Below are 25,604 nucleotides of genomic sequence, written 5' to 3' on the forward strand. Positions count from 1 at the left end.
TCTCAAATAAAAAACACACCTCTCCCTTTAATGAAATTTAAAACAGTGGTTTTTGGTATTGCACAATCAACGTGACGTTTGTTTTCGTAACAATTGGCGAGAGAGGTAATCGTGTGAAGTATAAAAAAATGTAACCGCGCGATTAGATTCGTGTAAAAGTCGCGCGCGGACGATCGGGCCCGGCGGGCGGCAGCGGCCTCGAAACGTCGTCTTGAGAAACAAGTCGGCAATAAAACAAAACTGAACCGTTACAAACCGAGTGGCGGCCATTGTGGCGGCCACAATGGCGTCCGCCTGGACACGCGCCTCGGAGCCCCGCGGACGAGAGCACGGCCCGTTCACCACAGACGTGCACCACTTCTTACCGTCGCACGTTCACCACAGACGCGCGGCACTTCTTACCGTCGCACGGGTTGATATCGATTTCCAGAGCGGCAACTGTAATTTCACAATTCAGGTGGCCAAGCCAGATAAGCGCAGTTTTAACGCGCAGTAGGGCTTTAGCGACCGATGTCATTCATAAGTTTTTTTTTTGGGGGGTGTTTAGATCGCGTGAATATAAATGTTGCGTCGTTAATGCCCGCTCAACCACCCGACACGGCCATTTTGGTAAGGTTCGCCACGTAAACAAAACGTGACAATTCGTTACACACCGGTGAATCAGAGAGTAAACCTACAACACAGATAATTTGTGTACGACGTTTCGCCGGTAATTAAAGGCAGTTTAACATGTAGGCTTTCGCGACCAATATATATAAACAAAATTGTAAATGTTGTGGTTTCACGCTTCAACACACCGGTGGGCTAAAGCAGTGAACTATTTGTCTTTTGTCAACGTGACACTTTTTTGCTGATTGGCCGTGTCGGGTGGTGTAGGGTTACGACACATTTATAAATAACGCGATCTAAACCCAAACACGTTGATTATGAATTAAAGGCAGCCTGATCAGACGACAGCCCAGAGACCACGGTGTCAGCAGCAGCGGAGTGCGATCGCTTGCGATTTCGCATTCGTGGATCGGGCAACTGCCTCCTCACACGCACACACACAGCACACATCCTTGCAATCTCCTGGAACACGTGCTGTTCGTGAGCACCGTTTAAGGCCGGAATGGAACACGAGGGGGGTGGGTGGGTTAGCCAGCAACACGACCGGCCACCAGTATGAGAGTTTTGTTGCCAGATAAAAGGGTAAAAAAACAATTATATTTTTTCTTCTGGCAAATGAGGTACCAATGGTGTAAATTCTTACCCCGAGCTCTCATACTCTGAGGGTGCATTGTCTTTGAGTTATGCGCCTTTTGGCGTCATCTGGTCCAACACCATGTGAGACTAGGCTCTAAGGAAAGCTGTCTCGGGTGTGGACCAATCAACTTCAAGGACAGTGCATACATTATCAGAGTTATGTTTGTTGTTTGCGTTCCGACTGCAGGTATTGTGGTCTATGCAACCATGACTCCTTGTAAAAAAAGGTGTCAGTTTTGTTGCCAGATAAAAGGGTAAAAAACCAATTATCAAACTGTACTAAGTTATCATTTAAGGCTAAGTCGACCTCGGAGAGGTCCTGGACAGGTTCAGATATTGGCCATTATTATTATTGGTCATGAACGGGAATCGAACTCGGGTTGGTGGGTCTATAGTGCAGCAGGCTAACCACTGCGCCACCGCTCCCCACAGAGAGAACACGTGCCACAGGTGCCCTCATTGCATTTCCCAGGATAAATTGGTGCACTCAAGTGGCTTTGGTTAAGTGGTCCACGCTCCAAAGTAAACTTGAAATATACCGACATTCACGCGTAGAGATAGAAATACACGAACACAACAACAGTAACCGTCATTCGCCGCTCGGTGGTGGCGACGTCACCACAGCGATTGTGCCAGGCTAAGTGCACTTCAAGGCCACGTCAAGTTCCGAACGCCCGCTGGTAGGTCACAGACATACCCAGGTGCCATGGGTTGACTGAGATGACTGCCCAATACACCACCTGTGCCCCCTGTGCCAACTTGCTGTGTTTTAGCCACCCGGCGCTCCGCTCGTTGTTGTGAGCATCGCTCCTCCGTTGTTGCTGGAGGGCGACTGCCTCCAACTGACCAGTAGCATCCTTCACGAGCCTCCTCCACAGAGGCCGATCTTGACACCGCTGGTACCAGTCATGGGCAAGTCCACTCAGCTCCACATCCTCTTGTACCACATCACTCCATCTCTTCTCCAGCCCATACTGTGCCCGTTTAGCCCTCTCGATCCAGCAAACCAAGCTGCATGCAGTGCTTGTGAATGTGGGCCAATGCAGCCTCGCCTGCCGGAAGAGCTCACTGAAGGGACTGTGTCCAGATCTTTTCAAAGATCTGAGCTCCTCACAATCCAGTCTGCTTGAACCCAGGATGGATCGTAGGCAGGCGTAGCCGGAATGTTTAAAACCCGCACAGCTTTTCCCCTAAAGGGCTCCATGTTTTGCAGGCATAGAGAAGGGAGGGCATAACTGTGGCCAAGAAGATGCGGAGCTTAGCAAGGAGCGATAGGGCAGGTAGCTTCCACAAAGCGTTACGCGGCTGATGAAAAAGTTATGCCGCTCGAGTGATTCGGAGTGAGAGCTCAGACGCCAAACCGTACCTGGTCATAAGCACAGTGGCCAGGAATGGAATTTTCTCCACTCTCTCTCATCACCACTGCCCCATCACTCACGGGGATTACAGGGTGGGCGAGTATTTGATGAGATGAAAACGCAGGCAGGCGCTTTACTTTCGTGAGGCAAATGGTAATGCCCCATCTCTTGGTGGCAAGTTCCAGGTTCAGTAGTAGCGTCTCCAACTCCTCTGAGTGCACAGCAATTACCCGATCATCAGCATACAAGACATGGTAGACCAATAGGGAGCCATCCCTTGATTGCACCTGGACATTGAACAGCCTTTCATTGTATCTGTACCAGATGGAAATTCTCCTGGAATAGTCACGGAAATCTTCACGAACGTGGCCAAAGAACATTTTAAAGGCCGTCGTGGCCAGAGGACATCCCTGTCGCACTCCAGGAAACAGACACACACAGAAGCAGATGCACCGCATATGGACACAGAGGCACACTCAGATGCCTAAAGTTCCCACGTATAGTGCTATTAGCGAACAGCACCTATGAAGGCCAGCACGGAAACAAATGAGCACCGCATCAGGCACTCAAATTGAGGTCGAGTATCGGTTCAGAAAACCGTCACCTGTGTTGGGAGTGGAAATCGCCGGGTTTGCAGTTGCGGCGCGCTAACCACTACGCCGCCGCTCCCCATAAAAGATTCCCATAAACCGTCGTCACGCAAACTCCTCCCGTTCATCTCGGCAGTGGAGTTTGTCGGGCAATCGAACAAAGATGGCCACCGCATCGCGCGTTTCCAGGCGCACCTCTGCGGCCGTCTGGAACGCTCTGCCAATATTAGGAAGCTACTGGGAGCTGCGCACTTTTAAAATTATCGTCAATATCGACAAACTAGTTTCTTTAGACCTGATTTCTTGTGTTTAGTTTGCTGTCCTTCCCCCACACCTTCCGATTGCACGCGGTTGGCTACGTACGGTGCGAAAGAAATTCAACGTACGGTACATACAGACACGTGCACAGACACGTACACAGACACGTACACAGACACGTACACGCACACAGACACGTACACAGACACGCACACAGACACGCACACAGACACACACACAGACACGTACACAGACACGTACACAGACACGTACACACAGACACGTACACAGACACGCACACACAGACACGCACACACAGACACGCACACACAGACACGTACATACAGACACGCACACACAGACACGTACACAGACACGTACACATACACAGACACGCACACAGACACGCACACAGACACGCACACAGACACGTACACAGACACAGACACACAAGAGACACCTTGGACGGCTCGCGCAGACACGGAGACAAACACCAGAACACAGACGCTCTTAGGGTGAGCTGGGCGAGGTGCTGGTGGTGGAGCTGGTGGTGGAGCTGGTGGTGGAGCTGGTGGTGGAGCTGGTGGTGGAGTTGGTGGTGGAGCTGGTGGTGGTGGAGTTGGTGGTGCTGGTGGTGGAGTTGGTGGTGGAGTTGGTGGTGGAGCTGGTGGTGGAGCTGGTGGTGGAGCTGGTGGTGGAGCTGGTGGTGGAGCTGGTGGTGGAGTTGGTGGTGGAGCTGGTGGTGAAGTTGGTGGTGGAGCTGGTGGTGGAGTTGGTAGTGGAGCTGGTGGTGGAGCTGGTGGTGGAGCTGGTGGTGGAGCTGGTGGTGAAGCTGGTGGTGGAGCTGGTGGTGGAGTTGGTAGTGGAGCTGGTGGTGGAGCTGGTGGTGGAGCTGGTGGTGGAGCTAGTGGTGGCGAACGTCTCGCTCGATGGCGGCGGTGGTGCTCTGCACCAGCAGGAACGTCCCCACCGTCACCATCACGCAGCTCCAGCCCAGCAGCAGCAGCAGCCTGCACCGTGGGGGGGGGGGGGGGAGGGGCACACACAGACACACACACAGACACACAGACACACACACACAGACACACACACAGACACACACAGACACACACACACACACAGACACACACACAGACACACACACACACAGACACACAGACACACAGACACACACACAGACACACACAGACACACACACACAGACACACACAGACACACACAGACACACACACAGACACACACACACACACACACGACGGCGCCGCACTCCGATTCACATCCTGGTGCGATTCAGTGTGGGAGTGAGTGGAGTGACGAGAGAGGGGTGAGTGGGGGGTGAGTGGGGGGGGAGTGGGGGGGGAGGGGGGGGGACAAGTGGGGGGTGAGTGGGGGGTGAGTGGGGGGTGTGTGGGGGAACGAGTGGGGGGGCGAGTGAGTGGTGGGCGAGTGTAGGGTGAGTGGGAGAATGAGTAGGGAGTGAGTGGTGGGGTGAGTGGTGGGGTGAGTGGGGCGGTGAGTGGGGCGGTGAGTGGGGCGGTGAGTGGGGCGGTGAGTGGGAGGGTGAGTGGGGCGGTGAGTGGGAGGGTGAGTGGGGTGGTGAGTGGAAGGGTGAGTGAAAGGGTGAGTGGGGCGGTGAGTGAAAGGGTGAGTGGAGGGTGAGTGGGGGGCTCACCTGGCCGAGTTGCTTTCACGTTCCGTGTTGAGCACGAGGCTCAGCAGGCAGAGACCTGCACCCAGCAGCAGCAGCAGCAGCACAAGTGAGCGAGTGTGTAGTGAGTGAGTGAGTGTGTAGTGAGTGAGTGAGTGTGTAGTGAGTGAGTGAGTGTGTAGTGAGTGAGTGAGTGTGTAGTGAGTGAGTGAGTGTGTAGTGAGTGTGTGAGTGAGTGTGTAGTGAGTGTGTGAGTGAGTGTGTAGTGAGTGTGTGAGTGAGTGTGTAGTGAGTGAGTGAGTGTGTAGTGAGTGAGTGAGTGTGTAGTGAGTGAGTGAGTGTGTAGTGAGTGAGTGAGTGTGTAGTGAGTGAGTGAGTGTGTAGTGAGTGAGTGAGTGTGTAGTGAGTGAGTGAGTGTGTAGTGAGTGAGTGAGTGTGTAGTGAGTGAGTGAGTGTGTAGTGAGTGAGTGAGTGTGTAGTGAGTGTGTGAGTGAGTGTGTAGTGAGTGAGTGAGTGTGTAGTGAGTGAGTGAGTGTGTAGTGAGTGAGTGAGTGTGTAGTGAGTGAGTGAGTGTGTAGTGAGTGTGTGAGTGAGTGTGTAGTGAGTGTACTAGTGAGTGTGCTAGTGAGTGAGTGTACTAGTGAGTGTGCTAGTGAGTGAGCTAGTGAGTGAGTGTGCTAGTGAGTGAGTGTGCTAGTGAGTGTACTAGTGATGCGTGCTAGTGAGTGTAGTAGTGAGTGAGTGTGCTAGTGAGTGAGTGTGCTAGTGAGTGAGTGTGCTAGTGAGTGTGCTAGTGAGTGAGTGTGCTAGTGAATGAGTGTGCTAGTGAGTGAGTGTGCTAGTGAGTGAGTGAGTGTGCTAGCTAGTGAGTGTGCTAGTGAGTGTGCTAGCTAGTGAGTGTGCTAGTGAGTGTACTAGTGAGTGTACTAGTGAGTGAGTGTGTAGTGAGTGAGTGTGTAGTGAGTGAGTGTGCTAGTCAGTGTGTAGTGAGTGAGTGTGTTAGTGAGTGTGCTAGTGAGTGAGTGTGCTAGTCAGTGTGTAGTGAGTGAGTGTGTTAGTGAGTGTGCTAGTGAGTGAGTGTGCTAGTCAGTGTGTAGTGAGTGAGTGTGTTAGTGAGTGTGCTAGTGAGTGAGTGTGTAGTGAGTGAGTGTGCTAGTCAGTGTGTAGTGAGTGAGTGTGCTAGTGAGTGTACTAGTGAGTGAGTGTACTAGTGAGTGAGTGTGCTAGTGAGTGAGTGTACTAGTGAGTGTACTAGTGAGTGTGCTAGCGAGTGTGTAGTGAGTACCGGGGAAGATGAGGATGAAGGCCGCGGCGAGGCCTCCGATGAGTGCGATGACGCGCCCGATGTCGGGCGTGAAGATGGCGAGAAGCAGCGAGAGCAGGAACCAGGCGAGCGTCTGCGCGGCGCGGCGCCGCCACTCGCCGCCCGGCGGCTCCGTCTCCGTGGCGACGTCCCTCCAGCGCAGCCACAGGCCCTCCACCACCGCCCTGCAGGAGACGCGCGGACAGGGAGGAGGACCCATCGCTCCACAGGTCACAGGCGGTCAGCCTGAGTGTCCAGTCTCACTGGTGCGTGAGTGAGTGGGTGAGTGAGTGAGTGAGTGGGTGGGTGGGTGGGTGAGTGAGTGGGTGGGTGGGTGGGTGGGTGAGTGAGTGGGTGGGTGAGTAGGTGAGTGGGTGAGTGGGTGAGTGGGTGAGTGAGTGGGTGGGTGTGTGAGTGGGTGAGTGAGTGAGTGAGTGAGTGGGAGGGTGAGCGAGTGGGTGGGTGAGCGGGTGAGTGAGTGGGTGAGCGAGTGAGTGGGTAAGTGGGTGAGTGAGTGCGTGAGTGGGTGAGTGAGTGAGTGAGTGGGTGGGTGGGTGAGTGCGTGGGTGGGTGAGTGGGTGGGTGGGTGAGTGAGAGGGTGGGTGAGTGAGTGAGTGGGTGAGTGAGTGAGTGGGTGAGTGAGTGGGTGGGTGGGTGAGTGGGTGAGTGGGTGAGTGGGTGAGTGAGTGAGTGTGCTAGTGAGTGAGTGAGTGTGTAGTGAGTGAGTGTGCTAGCTGTACTGGGGGAATTTCCATTTGGTACAGATATAATGGGAGGCTGATCGACGCCCGGGTGCGATCAAGGGATGGCTCCCTATTGGTCAACCACGTTATGTATGCTGATGATTTGGTAATAGCTGCTCATTCAGAAGAGGAGTTGGAGACGCTGCTGCTGAGACTGGAGCGTGCCACTAAGAGGTGGGGCCTTACCATCAGCCCCACCAAAACTAAGCACCTGCCTGGGTATTTTGTACCATCGGACACTCCACCCCCACAACTCCCAATCGGTGATGGGGCAGTTGTGGAGAGAGTGGAGAGTTTCCCATACCTGGGCAGTGTGCTTATGACCGGCTCCAGTTTATCAGCAGAGGTCTCACTCCGAATCAGTCGAGCGGCAATATCTTTTCATCGGTTGCGTAACGCAGTGTGGAAGCTACCTGGTCTGTCGCTCCGCACGAAGCTTCAGGTCTTCTCGTCCACGGTCATTCCCTCCCTTCTCTACGCTTGCGAAACGTGGACCCCCCTAGTGGAGCATCTTCGTCGGTTGGAAACATTTAGGCTGGCCTGCCTATGATCCATCCTGGGTTTAACCAGGCCGGATTGTGTGAGGAGCTCACAAGTCCTTGAAATATCTGGGCAAAGTCCCATCGGTGAGCTCCTCCGGCAGGCAAGGCTGCGTTGGCTGGGTCATGTAGCCGGCATGCCCAGCCACCGCATGCCTAAACAGCTTTTGTTCGGCCGGATCCAGGGGGCTAAACGGGCGCGGCACGGGCTAGAGAAGAGATGGAGTGATGTGGTTCGGGAGGACTTGGAGCTGAGTGGACTTGCCGATGACTGGTACCAGCGGTGTCAAGATCGGCCTCAGTGGAGGAGGCTCGTGAAGGACGCTACTGGGCAGTTGGAGGCAGTCGCCCTCCAACAACAACGGAGGGCGGAGGAGCGACGCTCACAACAACGAGCGGAGCGCCGGGTGGCTAAAGCACAGCAAGTTGGTACAGTAGGGGGCACAGGTGGTGCATCAGCCAGTCATCTCGGTCATCTCGGTCAGTCGACCCGTAGCACCTGCTGGGTCTGCCCCGTGACCTCCTGCCAGCGGGCGTTCGACACTTCACGTGGCCTCAAGGTGCACTTGGCCTGGCACAAGCGTCGTGGTGACGTCACCGCCACTTAGTGGCGAATGGCGGTTGTTGTTGTTGTTGTTGTTGAGTGAGTGCGTACGTGAGTGAGTGAGTGGGTGGGTGAGTGGGTGGGTGAGTGGGTGGGTGAGTGGGTGAGTGGGTGAGTGCGTGAGTGGGTGAGTGGGTGAGAGGGTGCGTGCATGAGTTGAGTGAGGCAGCGAGAGGGTGGGTGAGCAGGCGGCTGGGTGAGCGAGTGGCTGGGTGAGCGAGTGAGTGGGTGAGCGGGCGGCTGGGTGAGCGAGTGGGTGAGTGGGTGAGCGAGTGAGTGAACGGCTGGGTGAGCGAGTATGTGAGCGAGTATGTGAGCGAGTGTGTGAGCGAGTGAGTGGCTGTGTCGGTGAGCGAGTGAGTAAGTGGCTGTGTGGGTGAGCGAGTGAGTGGCTGTGCGAGCGAGTGAGTGAGTGGCTGTGTGGGTGAGCGAGTGAGTGAGTGGCTGTGTGGGTGAGCGAGTGAGTGGGTGCGTTCGTGGTACCGGCCACAGAAGTGCAGGATGGGGTAGGAGGTGAGCACGGTGAGTGGGTGAGTGAGTGAGTGAGTGTGTGAGTGTGTGAGTGAGTGTGAGTGAATGAGTGAGTGAGTGAGTGTGTGAGTGAGTGTGTGAGCGAGTGTGTGAGTGGCTGTGTAGGTGAGTGAGTGGTACCGGCCACAGAAGTGCAGGATGGGGTAGGAGGTGAGCACGGTGACGATGAGGAAGAGACGCGCGATGGCGACGGCGACGTCCCCCGAGGGGTAGGAGAGCAGCACGTCGGGACTGACGCTCGCCCCAAATGTCAGGTACCCACACACCCCTACACACACACACACACAGACACACGTAAAGACACACACATCACACACAGAGACACACACACAGACACACACACGTAGAGACACACACACATACAGACACACACACGTAGAGACACACACACACACGTAGAGACACACACACACATACAGACACACACACACGTAGACACACACACACACGTACACACACACACGTACACACACACACCCTCCATCACGGCGTGACGCGGCTCACCCGTGCCCGTGTAGACGAGGAGGCAGATGAGGGTGGCGGCGGTGACGACGCCGCCCCAGCGAGCCAGAGTCGGGCGCCGCATGCTGCGATAGATGGGCACGCTGCTCACGTGACACTGCACACAGACACACACAGAGACACACACACAGACACACACACACACAGAGACACACACACAGATACACACACAGAGACACACACACAGATACACACACACAGATACACACACAGAGACACACAGACACACACACAGACACACACACACACAGACACACAGACACACACAGAGACACACAGACAGATACACACACAGAGACACACAGAGACACACACAGACACAGAGACACACACACAGAGACACACAGAGACACAGACACACAGAGACACACACACACACAGACAAACAGAGACACACACAGAGACACACAGACACACAGACACACACAGAGACACACAGACAGATACAGACACACACAGAGACACACAGACAGATACACACACAGAGACACACAGAGACACACACAGACACACACAGACACAGAGATACACACACAGAGACACACAGAGACACACACACACACACAGAGACACACACAGAGACACACAGACAGATACACACACAGAGACACACACAAAGACACACAGACACACACAGAGACACACAGACACACACAGAGACACACACACAGACACAGACACACACAGAGACATACACAGAGACACACACACAAAGACACACAGACACACACAGAGACACACACAAAGACACACAGACACACACAGAGACACACAGACACACACAGAGACACACACACAGACACAGACACACACAGAGACATACACAGAGACACACACACAAAGACACACAGACACACACAGAGACACACACACACAGACACACACACAGACACACACAGAGACACACACACAGAGACACACACAGAGACACACACAGAGACACACACAGACACACACACACAGAGACACACACAGACATACACACAGACACACAGAGACACACACAGAGACATACACAGAGACACATAGAGACACACACACACACAGGCACACACAGAGACATACAGAGACACACACAGAGACACACACACAGACAGAGACACACACAGAGACAAACAGAGACACACACAGAGACATACAGAGACACACACAGAGACATACAGAGATACACCCAGAGACATACAGAGACACACACAGAGACATACAGAGACACACACAGAGAGACACACACACACAGACACACACACAGAGACACACAGACACACACACAGAAACACACACACAGAGACACACAGACACACAGACACACACAGACACACAGAGACACAAACAAAGACACACAGAGACACATAGAGACACATACACAGACACACACAGAGACACACACACAGACACACACACAGACTCACAGAGACACACAGAGACACACACACACACAGACACACACACATAGACACACAGACACACACACACATAGACACACAGACACACACACAGACACACACAGAGACACACACACAGACACACACACAGACTCACAGAGACACACAGAGACACACACACACAGACACACACACATAGACACACAGACACACACACACATAGACACACAGACACACACACAGACACACACAGAGACACACACACATCGAGACACACAAATAAACAAACAACAAAATTCCCCGTGTAGCTTTAACAAACTGTAGGGGCAAGTGCTGTTAGCGAGCAGCACCTACGAAGGCCGGCACGGCACACGAGGGGGTGGGTGGCAGGCACCACGCCCGGCCGCCTTTGTCTCCCCAGTGGCGATGTTTACTACACACCGCACCAGGTACTCATTTGAGGCTGAGTCGACCTAGGGGAGGCCCAGGACCGGTTCAAATAATCGTCACTGGTGTTGGCCGTGCGCGGGAATCGAACTCGGGTCGCCGGGGCCAGACTCGGTTAACAGCTGAGGCTCACAGAGCCAGACTAAGGCTCCCTTAGGGTTCCTGGGGTTCAGAGTGAATATCTGAGGCTCACAGAGCCAGACTCGGGCTCCCTTAGGGTACCTGAGGCTCACAGAGCCAGACTAGGGCTCCCTTAGGGTTCTAATGGTTCAGAGTTAATAGCTGAGGCTCACAGAGCCAGACTAGGGCTCCCTTAGGGTTGTGATGGTTCAGAGTTAACAGCTGAGGTTCACAGAGCCAGACTAAGGCTCCCTTAGTGTTCTGATGGTTCAGAGTTAACAGCTGAGGCTCACAGAGCCAGACTAGGGCTCCCTTAGGGTTACTACGATTCAGAGTGAATATCTGAGACTCACAGAGTGAATGTCCATGATCAGTGGGAGAGTTGCCCTCTGGTTTATACCTGGAAGCCGAAGCAGATGGTCGGAATGGCGTTGAACACAGCAGCCAGCGAGGAAGGCCTGAGAGACACAAGGTGAGGCAGTGACACACAGTGATACACGGTGAGACACACAGAGACACACAGTGACACACACAGTGACACACGGTGAGATACGGTGACAAACACAGTGACACACACAGTGAGACACACAGAGACACACAGTGAGACACGGTGACACACACAGTGAGACACACACAGTGACACACACACTGACACAGTGACACACAGTGACACACAGTGACACACACAGTGACACACGGTGACAGAGTGACACACACAGAGACACACAGAGTGACACACAGTGACACACACAGAGACACAGTGACACACACAGAGACACACACAGTGAGACACAGTGACACACAGTGACACACGGTGAGACACAGTGAGACACATGGTGACACACACGGTGACACACACAGTGACACACACGGTGACACACACAGTGACACACAGAGACACACACAGAGACACACAGTGACACACACAGAGACACATGGTGAGACACAGTGAGACACACAGTGACACACACAGTGACAGTGATACAGAGTGACACACAGTGACACAGTAACAGTGAGATAGAGTGACACACAGTGGCACAAACAGTGATACACAGTGACACAGTGACACACGGTGAGACACGGTGAGACACACACAGTGACACACAGAGACACACAGTGAGGCACACAGTGAGACACACAGTGACACACAGAGACACACAGTGAGACACACAGAGACACACAGTGACACACAGTGACACACGGTGAGACACGGTGAGACAGAGAGACACACACAGTGACACACAGAGACACAGTGAGACACAGTGACACACACAGTGACACACAGTGAGACACACAGTGAGACACACAGAGACACAGTGACACACAGTGACACACGGTGAGACACGGTGAGACAGAGAGACACACACAGTGACACACAGAGACACACAGTGAGACACAGTGACACACACAGTGACACACAGTGAGACACACAGAGACACACAGTGACACACAGTGACACACGGTGAGACACACAGTGAGACACACAGTGACACACACAGTGACACACAGAGACACAGTGACACACACAGTGACACACAGAGACACACAGAGACACACAGTGACACAGTGAGACACACAGAGACACACAGTGAGACACACAGTGACACACACAGTGACACACAGAGACACACAGAGACACAGTGAGACACACACAGTAACATACACAGTGACACACACAGAGACACACACAGAGACACACAGTGACACAGTGAGACACACAGAGACACACAGTGAGACACACAGTGACACACACAGTGACACACACAGTGACACACAGAGACACACAGAGACACACACAGTAACATACACAGTGACACACACAGAGACACACACAGAGACACACAGTGACACACAGTGACACACAGTGACACACAGTGAGACACAGAGAGACACAGTGACACACACAGTGACACACAGTGAGACACAGAGACACAGTGACACACACAGTGACACAGTGAGACACAGTGAGACACAGTGACACACAGTGACACACACAGAGACACATGGTGAGACACAGTGAGACACACAGTGACACACACAGTGACAGTGATACAGAGTGACACACAGTGGCACAAACAGTGATACACAGTGACACAGTGACACACGGTGAGACACGGTGAGACACACACAGTGACACACAGAGACACACAGTGAGGCACACAGTGACACACAGTGACACACGGTGACACACGGTGAGACAGAGAGACACACACAGTGACACACAGAGACACAGTGAGACACAGTGACACACACAGTGACACACAGTGAGACACACAGTGAGACACACAGAGACACACAGTGACACACAGTGACACACGGTGAGACACGGTGAGACAGAGAGACACACACAGTGACACACAGAGACACACAGTGAGACACAGTGACACACACAGTGACACACAGTGAGACACACAGAGACACACAGTGACACACAGTGACACACGGTGAGACACGGTGAGACAGAGAGACACACACAGTGACACACAGAGACACACAGTGAGACACACAGTGACACACACAGTGACACACAGAGACACAGTGAGACACACAGTGACACACAGAGACACACAGAGACACACAGTGACACAGTGACACAGTGAGACACACAGAGACACACAGTGAGACACACAGTGACACACACAGTGACACACAGAGACACAGTGAGACACACACAGTAACATACACAGTGACACACACAGAGACACACACAGAGACACACAGTGACACACAGTGACACACAGTGACACACAGTGAGACACAGAGAGACACAGAGAGACACAGAGAGAGACAGTGACACACACAGTGACACACACAGTGACACACAGTGAGACACAGAGACACAGTGACACACACAGTGACACAGTGAGACACAGTGACACACAGTGAGACACACAGAGAGACACACAGAGAGACACAGTGAGACACACAGTGACACACAGTGAGACACACAGAGAGACACAGTGAGACACACAGTGAGACACACAGTGACACACAGTGAGACACAGTGACACACAGTGACACACACAGTGACACAGTGACACACACAGTGACACACACAGTGACACACACAGTGACACAGTGACACACACAGTGACACACACAGTGACACACACCGACACAGTGACACACAGTGAGACAGTGAGACACAGCGCCCTGTGGTAGTGTGGGTGAGCGTGTGGGTGAGCGTGGGGGTGGAGTGTGAGGGAGAGCGTGTGGGTGAGCGTGGAGGAGAGCGTGTGGGTGAGCGTGTGGGTGAGCGTGGGGGAGAGCGTGTGGGCGAGCGTGTGGGTGAGCGGGTGGGTGAGCGTCTGGGTGAGCGTGTGGGTGAGCGTGGGAGTGAGCGTGTGGGTGAGCGTGTGGGTGAGCGTGGGGGTGGAGTGTGTGGGTGAGCGTGTGGGTGAGCGTGTGGGTGAGCGTGGGAGTGAGCGTGTGGGCGAGCGTGTGGGTGAGCGTGGGGGTGGAGTGTGTGGGTGAGCGTGTGGGTGAGCATGTGGGTGAGCGTGTGGGTGAGCGCGTGGGTGAGCGTGTGGGTAGAGTGTGTGTGGGTGAGCGTGGGGGTGAGCGTGTGGGTGGAGTGCGTGTGGGTGAGCATGAGAGTGAGCGTGTGAGTGAGCGCGGGGGCGAGCGTGTGGGCGAGCGTGTGGGCGAGCGTATGGGTAAGCGTGTCGGCGAGCGTGTGGGCGAGCGTGTGGGTGAGCGCGTGGGTGAGCGCGTGGGTGAGTGTGTGGGCGAGCGTGTGGGCGAGCGTGTGGGCGAGCGTGTGGGCGAGCGTGTGGGTGAGCGTGTGGGCGAGCGTGTGGGTGAGCGCGTGGGTGAGCGCGTGGGGGTGTGCGTGTGGGCGAGCGTGTGGGCGAGCGTGTGGGCGAGCGACGCTCCCTCACCTCGTGATGATCTCCCCGTGCTCGTAGCCGCCCACGAAGAACTTGACGATGATGACTCCCGTGACGTACCACGTGCCGAGCACCCCGACCAAGCTGGGGACGGAGGGTTCATGATGGCCACGTGAGAAACGCAGAGGCAGAGACACTGAGTTCCTGGGTTCGAGCCCAGGGTCTGCCTCTCTCTCGCGTCTCGGGGGTTCATAATGTCCGCGTCAGAGACACCGATAACCTGGCTTCGATGCCGAGTTCTTTGTCCCTCAAGGGGTTCATAATAGCCGTGTGAGAGACAGAGTTGGAGAACACATTCCTGCGGAGGGAGCTGGTAGGAACACGTTGGGTTGCTCGGTCAATGGCCTGCAGGGTCAACGGCGGCGTGGTGTATTCCACAAATGTGCCCGACCGTGAGGGCGGGCACAAGCCGGCGTGAGTAGGTTAAACGTTGAGTTTTATAAGGGCACCACGGGGTGACCAGCCCCTACCCACCCAGCCCCCACCTAGCCCCACCCTCCCCACCCAGCCCCTCCCCACCCAGCCCTCCCCTCCCCACCCAACCACTCCCCACCCTCCCCACCCAGCCACTCCCTCCCCACCCAACCCCTCCCCACCCTCCCCTCCCCACCCAGTCCCTCCCCACCCTCCCCACCCAGCCCCTCCCTCCCAACCCAACCCCTCTCTCCCCACCCAGCCCCTCCCTGCACGACGTACGGACACAATAATCCCCTGTGGGCTGGTGTAACCAGTGGGTTCCTCCCAGTATAACCGATTCCTGGCTTCGAGACTTGGGTCTGCAATTCTCTCTCTCTCCCCCAGGGGGTGTATGATGGTCGTGGCAGAGACGCTGAGATTGAGCCAGAGACACTGAGGACCTGGGGTCTCGCCCTCTCTCAGGGGGAGTTCAGAACGGCGACGTCAGTGTCACAGACCATGAGCCAGAGAGACGCTTAAGACCCTGGCTTTGAACCCAGCCTCCCTGTGCCTGTTCCTCAGAGGGCTCACGATGGCCGCGTGAGAGACACAGAGCCAGAGACACGAAAATAACTGCGTTCGATGCCCCCGGGTTTCTCCGAGTGCACACAAGTTGAGGGCCTCACGGACCGGCGCCCATGCGACTCACGGGTTTTTAAATCTCACGCGGCCCTCGTCACGGCAGCCGCTATCGATGGCTCAGGAGTCGTGCAAGGGGGTCACCTGCACGAGTTCCCTCGCGGTGGCGGGGGTGTTCACCAAGCGGTGCAGCGCGTTTGTGTCATCCTATTGGTCACACGCAGCCAACGTTTTGAGTAACCCCACCCTCGCCCGTGCCTGCTGCGTGACGTGTCACAATTCGCAGCTCCCTAAACGTTGAATACGATGCATTAATTCTAGATTTGAAGTTTACGTGACTGCAAGGATCCATACTTTTTCGTTTTTTCGGTAAAGTCACGTGGGTGAAATAATAATAATAAAATAAATTAAATCACGCCGTTACGGAGGCAACACAAGCTTCCGTCTTCAGGTGGAACCGTCACAGCAAAATGACTGTACCAAGTGAAGAGAACTCTAAGAGACACGAGATTATATATCCTGGTTAAGAGGGGGGAGGAGGAACCAGGATGGGCCGTGGGGGGTGGGTGATTAGCTGGTGACATCATTGTTTATGATGCAGGAGATGGCCAGTGAGTTCAAATGGGGGCGCCTTTGTTATGCTGCAGGAGATTAGCAGGAGGTTAAGAGGGGGGAGAGGAGCACGGATGGGCCGTGTGGAGTGGGGGGGGGGTAAGCATCGTATCCCAAGCGAGATGTCGTATCCCAAGAAATGTTTTTCTCGTCAAAACACGACGTCTACCAAATTCGACGTATTCCAAAGCGGCCGTATACCGAGGTGAGACTGTATAGCTGAGTAGGCCTTACTCGCTAAAATAATAAAGAGTTTGGCTTTTTTAGATGAGTTCCGTTCGAAGGGGCCTCACCGATTGGGACCCCTTGGGGTGGACGCGCGTGTGTGCGTGTGAGTGCGTGTGTGTGCGTGTGTGCGCGTGTGTGCGCGCGTGTGTGCGTGTGTGTGCGTGTGTGTGTGCGTGCGTGTGCGCGTGTGTGCGTGCGCGTGCATGTGTGTGTGTATGTGCGCGTGTGTGCGTGCGCGTGTGTGTGTGTGTGCGTGCGTGTGTGTGTGCGTGCGTGTGTATGTGCGTGTGTGTGCGTGTGTGTGTGTGTGCGCGTGTGTGTGCCAATCGGTTCACAATGGCGGCCATCGTCTCACCTGGCGTATTTCTGGAATCCGATCTCGCGGGGGAAGCAGAGCGGCAGGATGAGAAGCACGGAGACCACGGAGGTCGTGAAGCGACGGTCGCAGAACCAGGGCACGGGCGCATCGGGAGCCCGGTGAGACACGGCCTGCACCACTACACAACCACCACCACAACCACCACAACCACCACAACCACCACCACAACCACCACCACAACCACCACCACGAGACAGACACGGTGAGACACGACCAGCACCACTACACAACCAACAACAACAACCGCCATTCGCCACTAAGTGGCGGTGACGTCACCACGACGCTTGTGCCAGGCCATGTGCACCTTGAGGCCACGTGAAGTGTCGAACGCCCGCTGGCAGGAGGTCACGGGGCAGACCCAGCAGGTGGCACGGGTCGACTGACTGAGATGACCGAGATGACTGGCTGATGCACCACCTGTGCCCCCTACTGTGCCAACTTTCTGTGCTTTAGCCACCCGGCGCTCCGCTCGTTGTTGTGAGCGTCGCTCCTCCGCCCTTCGTTATTGTTGGAGGGCGACTGCCTCCAACTGCCCAGTAGCGTCCTTCATGAACCTCCTCCACAGAGGTCGATCTTGACACCGCTGGTACCAGTCATCAGCAAGTCCACTCAGTTCTTCTCAAGCCCGTGCCGCGCCCGTTTAGCCCCCTCGATCCGGCCAAACAAAAGGTGTTGAGGCATGCGGTGGCTGGGCATGCGGGCTACATGACCCAGCCAACGCAGCCTTGCCTGCCGGAGGAGCTCACCGATGGGACTTTGCCCAGATCTTTCAAGGATTTGTGAGCTCCTCACACAATCCAGCCTGGTTAAACCCAGGATGGATCGTAGGCAGGCCAGCCTAAATGTTTCCAACCGGCGAAGATGCTCCATTAGGGGGGTCCACGTTTCGCAAGCGTAGAGAAGGGAGGGAATGACTGTGGCCGAGAAGACCTGAAGCTTCGTGCGGAGCGACAGACCAGGTAGCTTCCACACAGCGTTACGCAACCGATGAAAAGATATTGCCGCTCGACTGATTCGGAGTGAGATATCTGCTGTTAAACTGGAGCCGGTCATAAGCACATTGCCCAAGTATGGGAAACTCTCCACTCTCTCCACTACCGCTGATTGGGAGTTGTCCGGCAAAACAACCCCCTACCTCCTCGCGGTGCCGGACGGGCAACTCTGTCGTGGACATTGCTGTGCGGGAAGGACTAATGCCCATTGGCCTCTCCCCTCATGGCGTCTGTGACCACCACAGTGGCTAAACGGGGGCTCTGGACGGGTGCGAGGGGCTGGTAACCCCTCCACCTTCAATTCATTACCATGAGACTACGATATAAACATAAACACCCATACATACACAAACACATACATACGAACGGGTGAACATGGGAGGTTTAGGAACCACGTGAGCAGGTGAGCGGCTGAGCGGGGGAACGAGTGAGCAGGTGGTTGAGTAACCACGTGAGCGGGTGAGCGGTTGAGCGAGTGAGCGGGTGAACGAGCGAGCAGGTGGTTGAGTGACCACGTGAGCGGGTGAGCGGTTGAGCGAGTGAGCGGGTGAACGAGCGAGCAGGTGGTTGAGTGACCACGTGAGCGGGTGAGCGGTTGAGCGAGTGAGCGGGTGAATGGGCGAGCGGGTGGTTGAGTGACCACGTGAGCGGGTGAGCGGGTGAGCGGGTGGTTGAGTGACCACGTGAGCGGGTGAGCGGGTGGCTGAGTGACCACGTGAGCGGCGGGTGAGCGGTTGAGCGAGTGAGCGGGTGAGCGGGTGATTGAGTGACCAGGTGAGCGGGTGAACGGATGAGGGAGTGAGCGGGTGGTTGAGTGACCACGTGAGCGAGTGAGCGGGTGAGCGGGTGAGCCGGTGGTTGAGTGACCACGTGAGCGGCGGGTGAGCGGGCCAACTCACGCATGTCGAGCTGGTCCCCCACGATGACGAGGAAGGCGACGCAGGTGCCGAACGTGTAGAGCGCGATGCAGCCCTCGCAGGCGGCGCCGGCGAGCGGGCCGCACTGCGCGCGCACCACCTCCTGGTAGGAGGCGGCGCCCGAGCGGGACGCACACAGCGCCAGCACCAGCAGGCCGCTCACGATGAACACCAGCAGCACCTGCCGCACGGAGACGTGGGGGGGGCGGGGGGGGACAAGCGGGAATTATGTGACGCACAAACACGGCTGGTGCCCCGTGTCTCTGTGGTACCCGTGTCTCTGTGGTGTCTCTGTGGTGTCTCTGTGGTGCCCGTGTCTCTGTGGTGTCTCTGTGGTGCCTCTGTGGTGTCTCTGTGGTGTCTCTGTGGTGTCTCTGTGGTGTCTCTGTGGTGTCTCTGTGGTGTCTCTGTGGTGCCCGTGTCTCTGTGGTGCCCGTGTCTCTGTGGTGCCTCGTGTCTCTGTGGTGCCCCGTGTCTCTGTGGTGTCTCTGTGGTGCCCCGTGTCTCCGTGGTGCCCCGTGTTTCTGTGGTGCCCGTGTCTCTGTGGTGCCCGTGTCTCTGTGGTGCCCGTGTCTCTGTGGTGCCCGTGTCTCTGTGGTGCCCTCGTCAGAGCCTCACCATCTGCAGGGAGAACCCGGCCACGACTCCTCCGGCCTCACCGAACGCTGCCGGGAAGTTGAGGAGGCCCGCCCCGAGAGCCGCGTTCACCACGATGAACACCGCGCCCGCAGCCGCCGTCCCTCCCTCCGCTCCATCCCCTCCACCTCCTCCACCTCCTCCTACGCCGACATCGACATCGTCGTCGCCATCGCCGAGCGCCGGCGAGTTCACGGAGCCTGCGCCGTGCGCCGGGAGGCCCGGGGAGCGCTCCGTGCCGCCGTCGTGCGCACCGCGTCTGTCGGGGCTGAGCAGAGCGGCCCTCTGGTCGTCCCCGCGAGCCGGCGTCATCTCACCGCCACGGAAGGATGACGAGGAGGCAGCGGCGGTCGCCGTTATCCGACGCTCGGCGTCATCGCGGCATCACCTGGGGACGCGCACGGCACAACGGCCACCACCACCACGGCGTCATGGCGAGCCGCCACGTCCCTGCGAGCCGCAGCGTCTCATTCAGGCTGTGACAAATTGGACCCCGCAGGCGACGCAACGGAGGCCCACACGGCCCATCGTCCAAACTCTTTAGTTCTTTCGGTAAAGTCACGTGGTTAGATATACATTGAAATGAAACAAATCACGACCTTTCAATTACAACACGAGCGATCGTCATCAGGCCACGAATTGTCCATCGTCTCTTTACACACGAGGGCAGTCGTCACCAGGACACCCACGTTCACGTCGTGGTTTTTCAAACGATATATTTGTCCCGGCCAACTTTCAGGTTAAAATTTGCAATCTTTCATTTCGAATGTTCCTTCTTGTGATGCGTCTTTATCAGAATCAGAAAGGATTTTATTCGCCGTGAAAGGTCGCACAGACAAGGAATTTACTTTGGCAGGAAGGTGCATACATTCAACATATAGGAATCATAAATCTTAAATAAGTGGTGTACAAGTCTAACTATACTAAAGGTACAAAGTCTAACTAATACTAAGGGGCTAAAGTATGTAAATAAATGAATAAAGTAAAATATAAGATAGCTATAATATACAATATGAAAATACAAAATTACAAATAGGGTAACAGAGCCTGACGGCCATTGTTTTCTCCCTGTGACTCTCTCTACCTGGGGGGGGGCTGTGGGGAGCTGTAGGGGAGAGCGTGGTGCTGGTGGTGGTGCTGGTGGTGCTGGTGGTGATGGTGGTGGTGCTGGTGGTGCTGGTGGTGGTGGTGATGGTGGTGGTGATGGTGGTGGTGCTGGTGGTGGTGGTGATGGTGGTGGTGCTGGTGGTGGTGCTGGTGGTGCTGGTGGTGGTGGTGCTGGTGGTGGTGGTGCTGGTGCTGGTGGTGCTGGTGGTGCTGGTGGTGGTGCTGGTGGTGCTGGTGGTGGTGGTGCTGGTGGTGCTGGTGGTGGTGCTGGTGGTGCTGGTGGTGGTGGTGGTGCTGGTGGTGCTGGTGATGGTGGTGGTGATGGTGCTGGTGGTGGTGGTGGTGGTGCTGGTGGTGGTGCTGGTGGTGGTGATGGTGGTGGTGATGGTGGTGGTGCTGGTGGTGGTGGTGGTGCTGCTGGTGGTGCTGGTGGTGGTGGTGATGGTGGTGGTGATGGTGGTGGTGATGGTGGTGGTGGTGATGGTGGTGGTGCTGGTGGTGGTGGTGATGGTGGTGGTGATGGTGGTGGTGCTGGTGGTGGTGCTGGTGGTGGTGCTGCTGGTGGTGGTGCTGGTGCTGGTGGTGCTGGTGGTGCTGCTGGTGGTGGTGCTGGTGCTGGTGGTGCTGCTGGTGGTGCTGGTGGTGGTGGTAGTGGTGCTGCTGGTGGTGCTGCTGGTGGTGGTGCTGGTGGTGGTGGTGCTGGTGGTGGTGGTGATGGTGGTGGTGCTGCTGGTGGTGCTGCTGGTGGTGGTGCTGGTGGTGGTGGTGGTGCTGGTGGTGGTGCTGCTGGTGGTGCTGCTGGTGGTGGTGGTGCTGCTGGTGGTGCTACTGGTGGTGGTGCTGGTGGTGGTGGTGCTGCTGGTGGTGCTACTGGTGGTGGTGCTGGTGGTGGTGGTGCTGCTGGTGGTGGTGGTGCTGCTGGTGGTGCTACTGGTGGTGGTGGTGGTGCTGGTGGTGGTGCTGGTGGTGGTGGTGCTGCTGGTGGTGCTGCTGGTGGTGGTGGTGCTGCTGGTGGTGCTACTGGTGGTGGTGCTGGTGGTGGTGGTGCTGCTGGTGGTGCTACTGGTGGTGCTGCTGGTGGTGGTGGTGCTGCTGGTGGTGCTACTGGTGGTGGTGGTGCTGGTGGTGGTGCTGGTGGTGGTGGTGGTGCTGCTGGTGGTGCTGCTGGTGGTGGTGGTGGTGCTGCTGGTGGTGCTGCTGGTGGTGGTGGTGGTGCTGGTGGTGGTGGTGCTGGTGGTGGTGCTACTGGTGGTGGTGCTGGTGGTGGTGCTGCTGGTGGTGGTGCTGGTGGTGCTGGTGGTGGTGCTGCTGGTGGTGGTGCTGGTGGTGCTGGGGGTGGTGGTGGTGGTGCTGGTGGTGCTGGTGGTGCTGGTGGTGGTGGTGCTGGTGGTGGTGGTGGTGGTGCTGGTGGTGGTGGTGATGGTGGTGGTGGTGCTGGTGGTGGTGGTGCTGGTGGTGCTGCTGGTGGTGGTGGTGCTGCTGGTGGTGGTGGTGCTGGTGGTGGTGCTGGTGGTGGTGGTGATGGTGGTGGTGGTGCTGGTGGTGGTGCTGCTGGTGGTGGTGCTGGTGGTGGTGCTGCTGGTGGTGGTGGTGCTGCTGGTGGTGCTGCTGGTGGTGCTGGTGCTGCTGGTGGTGCTGGTGGTGGTGCTGGTGGTGGTGCTGGTGGTGGTGCTGCTGGTGGTGCTGCTGGTGGTGGTGCTGGTGGTGGTGCTGCTGGTGGTGGTGGTGCTGCTGGTGGTGCTGCTGGTGGTGCTGGTGCTGCTGGTGGTGGTGCTGGTGGTGGTGCTGGTGGTGGTGCTGGTGGTGGTGGTGCTGGTGGTGGTGCTGGTGGTGCTGCTGGTGGTGGTGCTGCTGGTGGTGGTGGTGCTGCTGGTGGTGGTGGTGCTGGTGATGGTGCTGGTGGTGGTGCTGGTGGTGGTGCTGGTGGTGGTGCTGCTGGTGGTGGTGGTGCTGGTGGTGGTGCTGGTGGTGGTGCTGGTGGTGGTGGCGCTGCTCTCTGTGACTCTCTCTACCTGGGGGAGCTGTAGAGGAGAGCGTGGTGCTGGTGGTGCTTAGGCCTCGGCAAGGTAAAAGTTAAAAGGTAAAAACAACGAGCCTACCTTTACCCTACCTTTAACCTTACCACAATACAATCACTCTACCCTACCTTTTACCTTACCACAATACAATCACTCTACCCTACCTTTTACCCTTTAGCAGGTAAGGTAAAAGGTAGAAAGCAACAAGCCTACCTCTACCCTACCTTTTACCCTTACCCCATACCAATTACCCGATTACAGGGTAATTACTAGGGAACTACTACACATGAACAAGGTTGATAACGGTAAATGCTATAGGTAGAGCGCTTTAATAAAATAGAATACTCTCGATGATTCTAATTTTACACGCTTTCTTTTAACTCTGTCTGTCGTTGTTGTCGTTATTGTATCCTCAAATCTTGAAACTCAACTTTTACCCACTTCCTAATGTGCTATCGACTGCAAACTTGGTATACTTATGTCATACTGATGACAATACTATATTCTATCATAACAAATATATATTTTAAAACATTCTTTTTGGATATGTTATGTTTCGGCTTGGGTCTAACTGTCCACGCTCAACTGACGTTGGCTGTAATTGACCACGGCCCCTTACTTCATGGCAAGCCTCGGGGCCACTTCCTGGAGTTGTGGAGTTCTGCCATTACTAGCACATTTCATAAAAGCGTGTTTAAAAAAAAGTTTTTTTTAAAAATATTACTTATTAAATGGAGACCACGGACTGCGCCACGGAGCTTCTAGCGGTAAACAAGGCACCGTATTTACCGGGTAATACTTCGCGCTATCTTTACCCTACCGGGTAATTCTTCCGAGCTACCTTTACCCTGTACCCTTTACCTTACCCCTTGGCATATCGACACCTTTACCCTTTACCCTTTTACCTGGTAAAATGGGTAAATTACCTTACCTTGCCGAGGCCTAGTGGTGGTGCTGCTGCTGGTGCTGCTGGTGCCGCTCTCTCTCTCTCTGTGACTCTCTCTACCTGGGGAGCTGTAGGGGAGAGCGTGCCCCCCTCTCTCTCTCTCTCTGTGACTCTCTCTACCTGGGGGAGCTGTAGGGGAGAGCGTGCCCCCCTCTCTCTCTCTCTCTGTGTCTCTCTCTACCTGGGGGAGCTGTAGGGGAGAGCGTGCCTCTCTCTCTCTCTCTGTGACTCTCTCTACCTGGGGGAGCTGTAGGGGAGAGCGTGCCCCTCTCTCTCTCTCTCTGTGACTCTCTCTACCTGGGGAGCTGTAGGGGAGAGCGTGCCCCCCTCTCTCTCTCTGTGACTCTCTCTACCTGGGGAGCTGTAGGGGAGAGCGTGCCTCTCTCTCTCTGTGACTCTCTCTACCTGGGGGAGCTGTAGGGGAGAGCGTGCCCCTCTCTCTCTCTCTCTGTGACTCTCTCTACCTGGGGGAGCTGTAGGGGAGAGCGTGCCCCCCTCTCTCTCTCTCTCTGTGACTCTCTCTACCTGGGGAGCTGTAGGGGAGAGCGTGCCTCTCTCTCTCTCTCTGTGACTCTCTCTACCTGGGGGAGCTGTAGGGGAGAGCGTGCCCCTCTCTCTCTCTCTCTGTGACTCTCTCTCTCTCTCTCTGACTATCTCTACCTGGGGAGCTGTAGGGGAGAGCGTGCCTCTCTCTCTCTCTCTGTGACTCTCTCTACCTGGGGGAGCTGTAGGGGAGAGCGTGCCCCTCTCTCTCTGTCTCTCTACCTGGGGAGCTGTAGGGGAGAGCGTGGTGGTGCTGGTGGTGCTGGTGGTGCTGGTGGTTCTGGTGGTGGTGCTGGTGGTGGTTCTGGTGGTGGTGCTGCTGGTGCCGCTCTCTCTCTCTCTCTGTCTCTCTCAACTTACCTGGCTGGGGGAGCTGTAGATGAGAGCGTGGTGCTGGTGGTGCTGGTGGTGCTGGTGGTGCTGGTGGTGGTGCTGGTGGTGGTGCTGGTGGTGGTGCTGCTGGTGCCGCTCTCTCTCTCTCTGTCTCTCTCAACTTACCTGGCTGGGGGAGCTGTAGATGAGAGCGTGGTGCTGGTGGTGCTGGTGGTGCTGGTGGTGCTGGTGGTGCTGGTGGTGCTGGTGGTGGTGCTGGTGGTGCTGGTGGTGGTGCTGGTGGTGCTGGTGGTGCCGCTCTCTCTCTCTCTCTGTGTCTCTCAACTCACCTGACTGGGGGAGCTGTAGATGAGAGCGTGGTGCTGGTGGTGCTGGTGGTGCTGGTGGTGCTGGTGGTGCTGGTGGTGCTGGTGGTGCTGGTGGTGGTGCTGGTGGTGCTGGTGGTGCCGCTCTCTCTCTCTCTCTGTGTCTCTCAACTCACCTGACTGGGGGAGCTGTAGATGAGAGCGTGGTGCTGGTGGTGCTGGTGGTGCTGGTGGTGCTGGTGGTGCTAGTGGTGGTGCTGGTGGTGCCGCTCTCGCTCTCTCTGTGTCTCTCAACTCACCTGGGGGAGCTGTGGGGAGAGTCGGAGGGTCACGCGCGGCTCAGCTGACCCGCGCTTCCGGGCTTCGCGCCGGC

At 56.0% G+C, this 25,604-nt stretch overlaps 1 protein-coding gene across 1 annotated transcript; it reads right to left on the reverse strand.

Moving 5' to 3' along the window:
* Positions 1-25,604, reverse strand: LOC144952867 (sodium-coupled neutral amino acid transporter 7-like). The gene is made up of 11 exons (XM_078883338.1): positions 25,531-25,604; positions 19,962-20,367; positions 19,326-19,524; positions 17,411-17,552; positions 15,172-15,264; positions 11,691-11,748; positions 9,324-9,438; positions 8,940-9,087; positions 6,385-6,587; positions 5,124-5,178; positions 1-4,461 (listed from the first exon to the last, which is right to left on the reverse strand). Exons 2-11 carry the CDS (start codon positions 20,289-20,291, stop codon positions 4,356-4,358), a joined length of 1,449 nt encoding a protein of 482 aa, XP_078739464.1. The 5' UTR covers positions 20,292-20,367; positions 25,531-25,604; the 3' UTR covers positions 1-4,355.

The sequence above is a fragment of the Lampetra fluviatilis genome, chromosome 70, assembly GCF_964198595.1.
Source record: "Lampetra fluviatilis chromosome 70, kcLamFluv1.1, whole genome shotgun sequence".
NCBI classification, from domain to species: domain Eukaryota; kingdom Metazoa; phylum Chordata; class Hyperoartia; order Petromyzontiformes; family Petromyzontidae; genus Lampetra; species Lampetra fluviatilis.

Excerpts from the sequence above, each read along its gene's own strand:
- LOC144952867 (XM_078883338.1), bottom strand. The coding sequence starts at position 20,291 with ATGACGCCGGCTCGCGGGGACGACCAGAGGGCCGCTCTGCTCAGCCCC. Across the intron at positions 11,749-15,171 it reads CACGGGGAGATCATCACGAG|GCCTTCCTCGCTGGCTGCTG; the intron begins GTGAGGGAGCGT and ends TGTGTCTCTCAG. Across the intron at positions 9,439-11,690 it reads CCATCTGCTTCGGCTTCCAG|TGTCACGTGAGCAGCGTGCC; the intron begins GTATAAACCAGA and ends GTCTGTGTGCAG.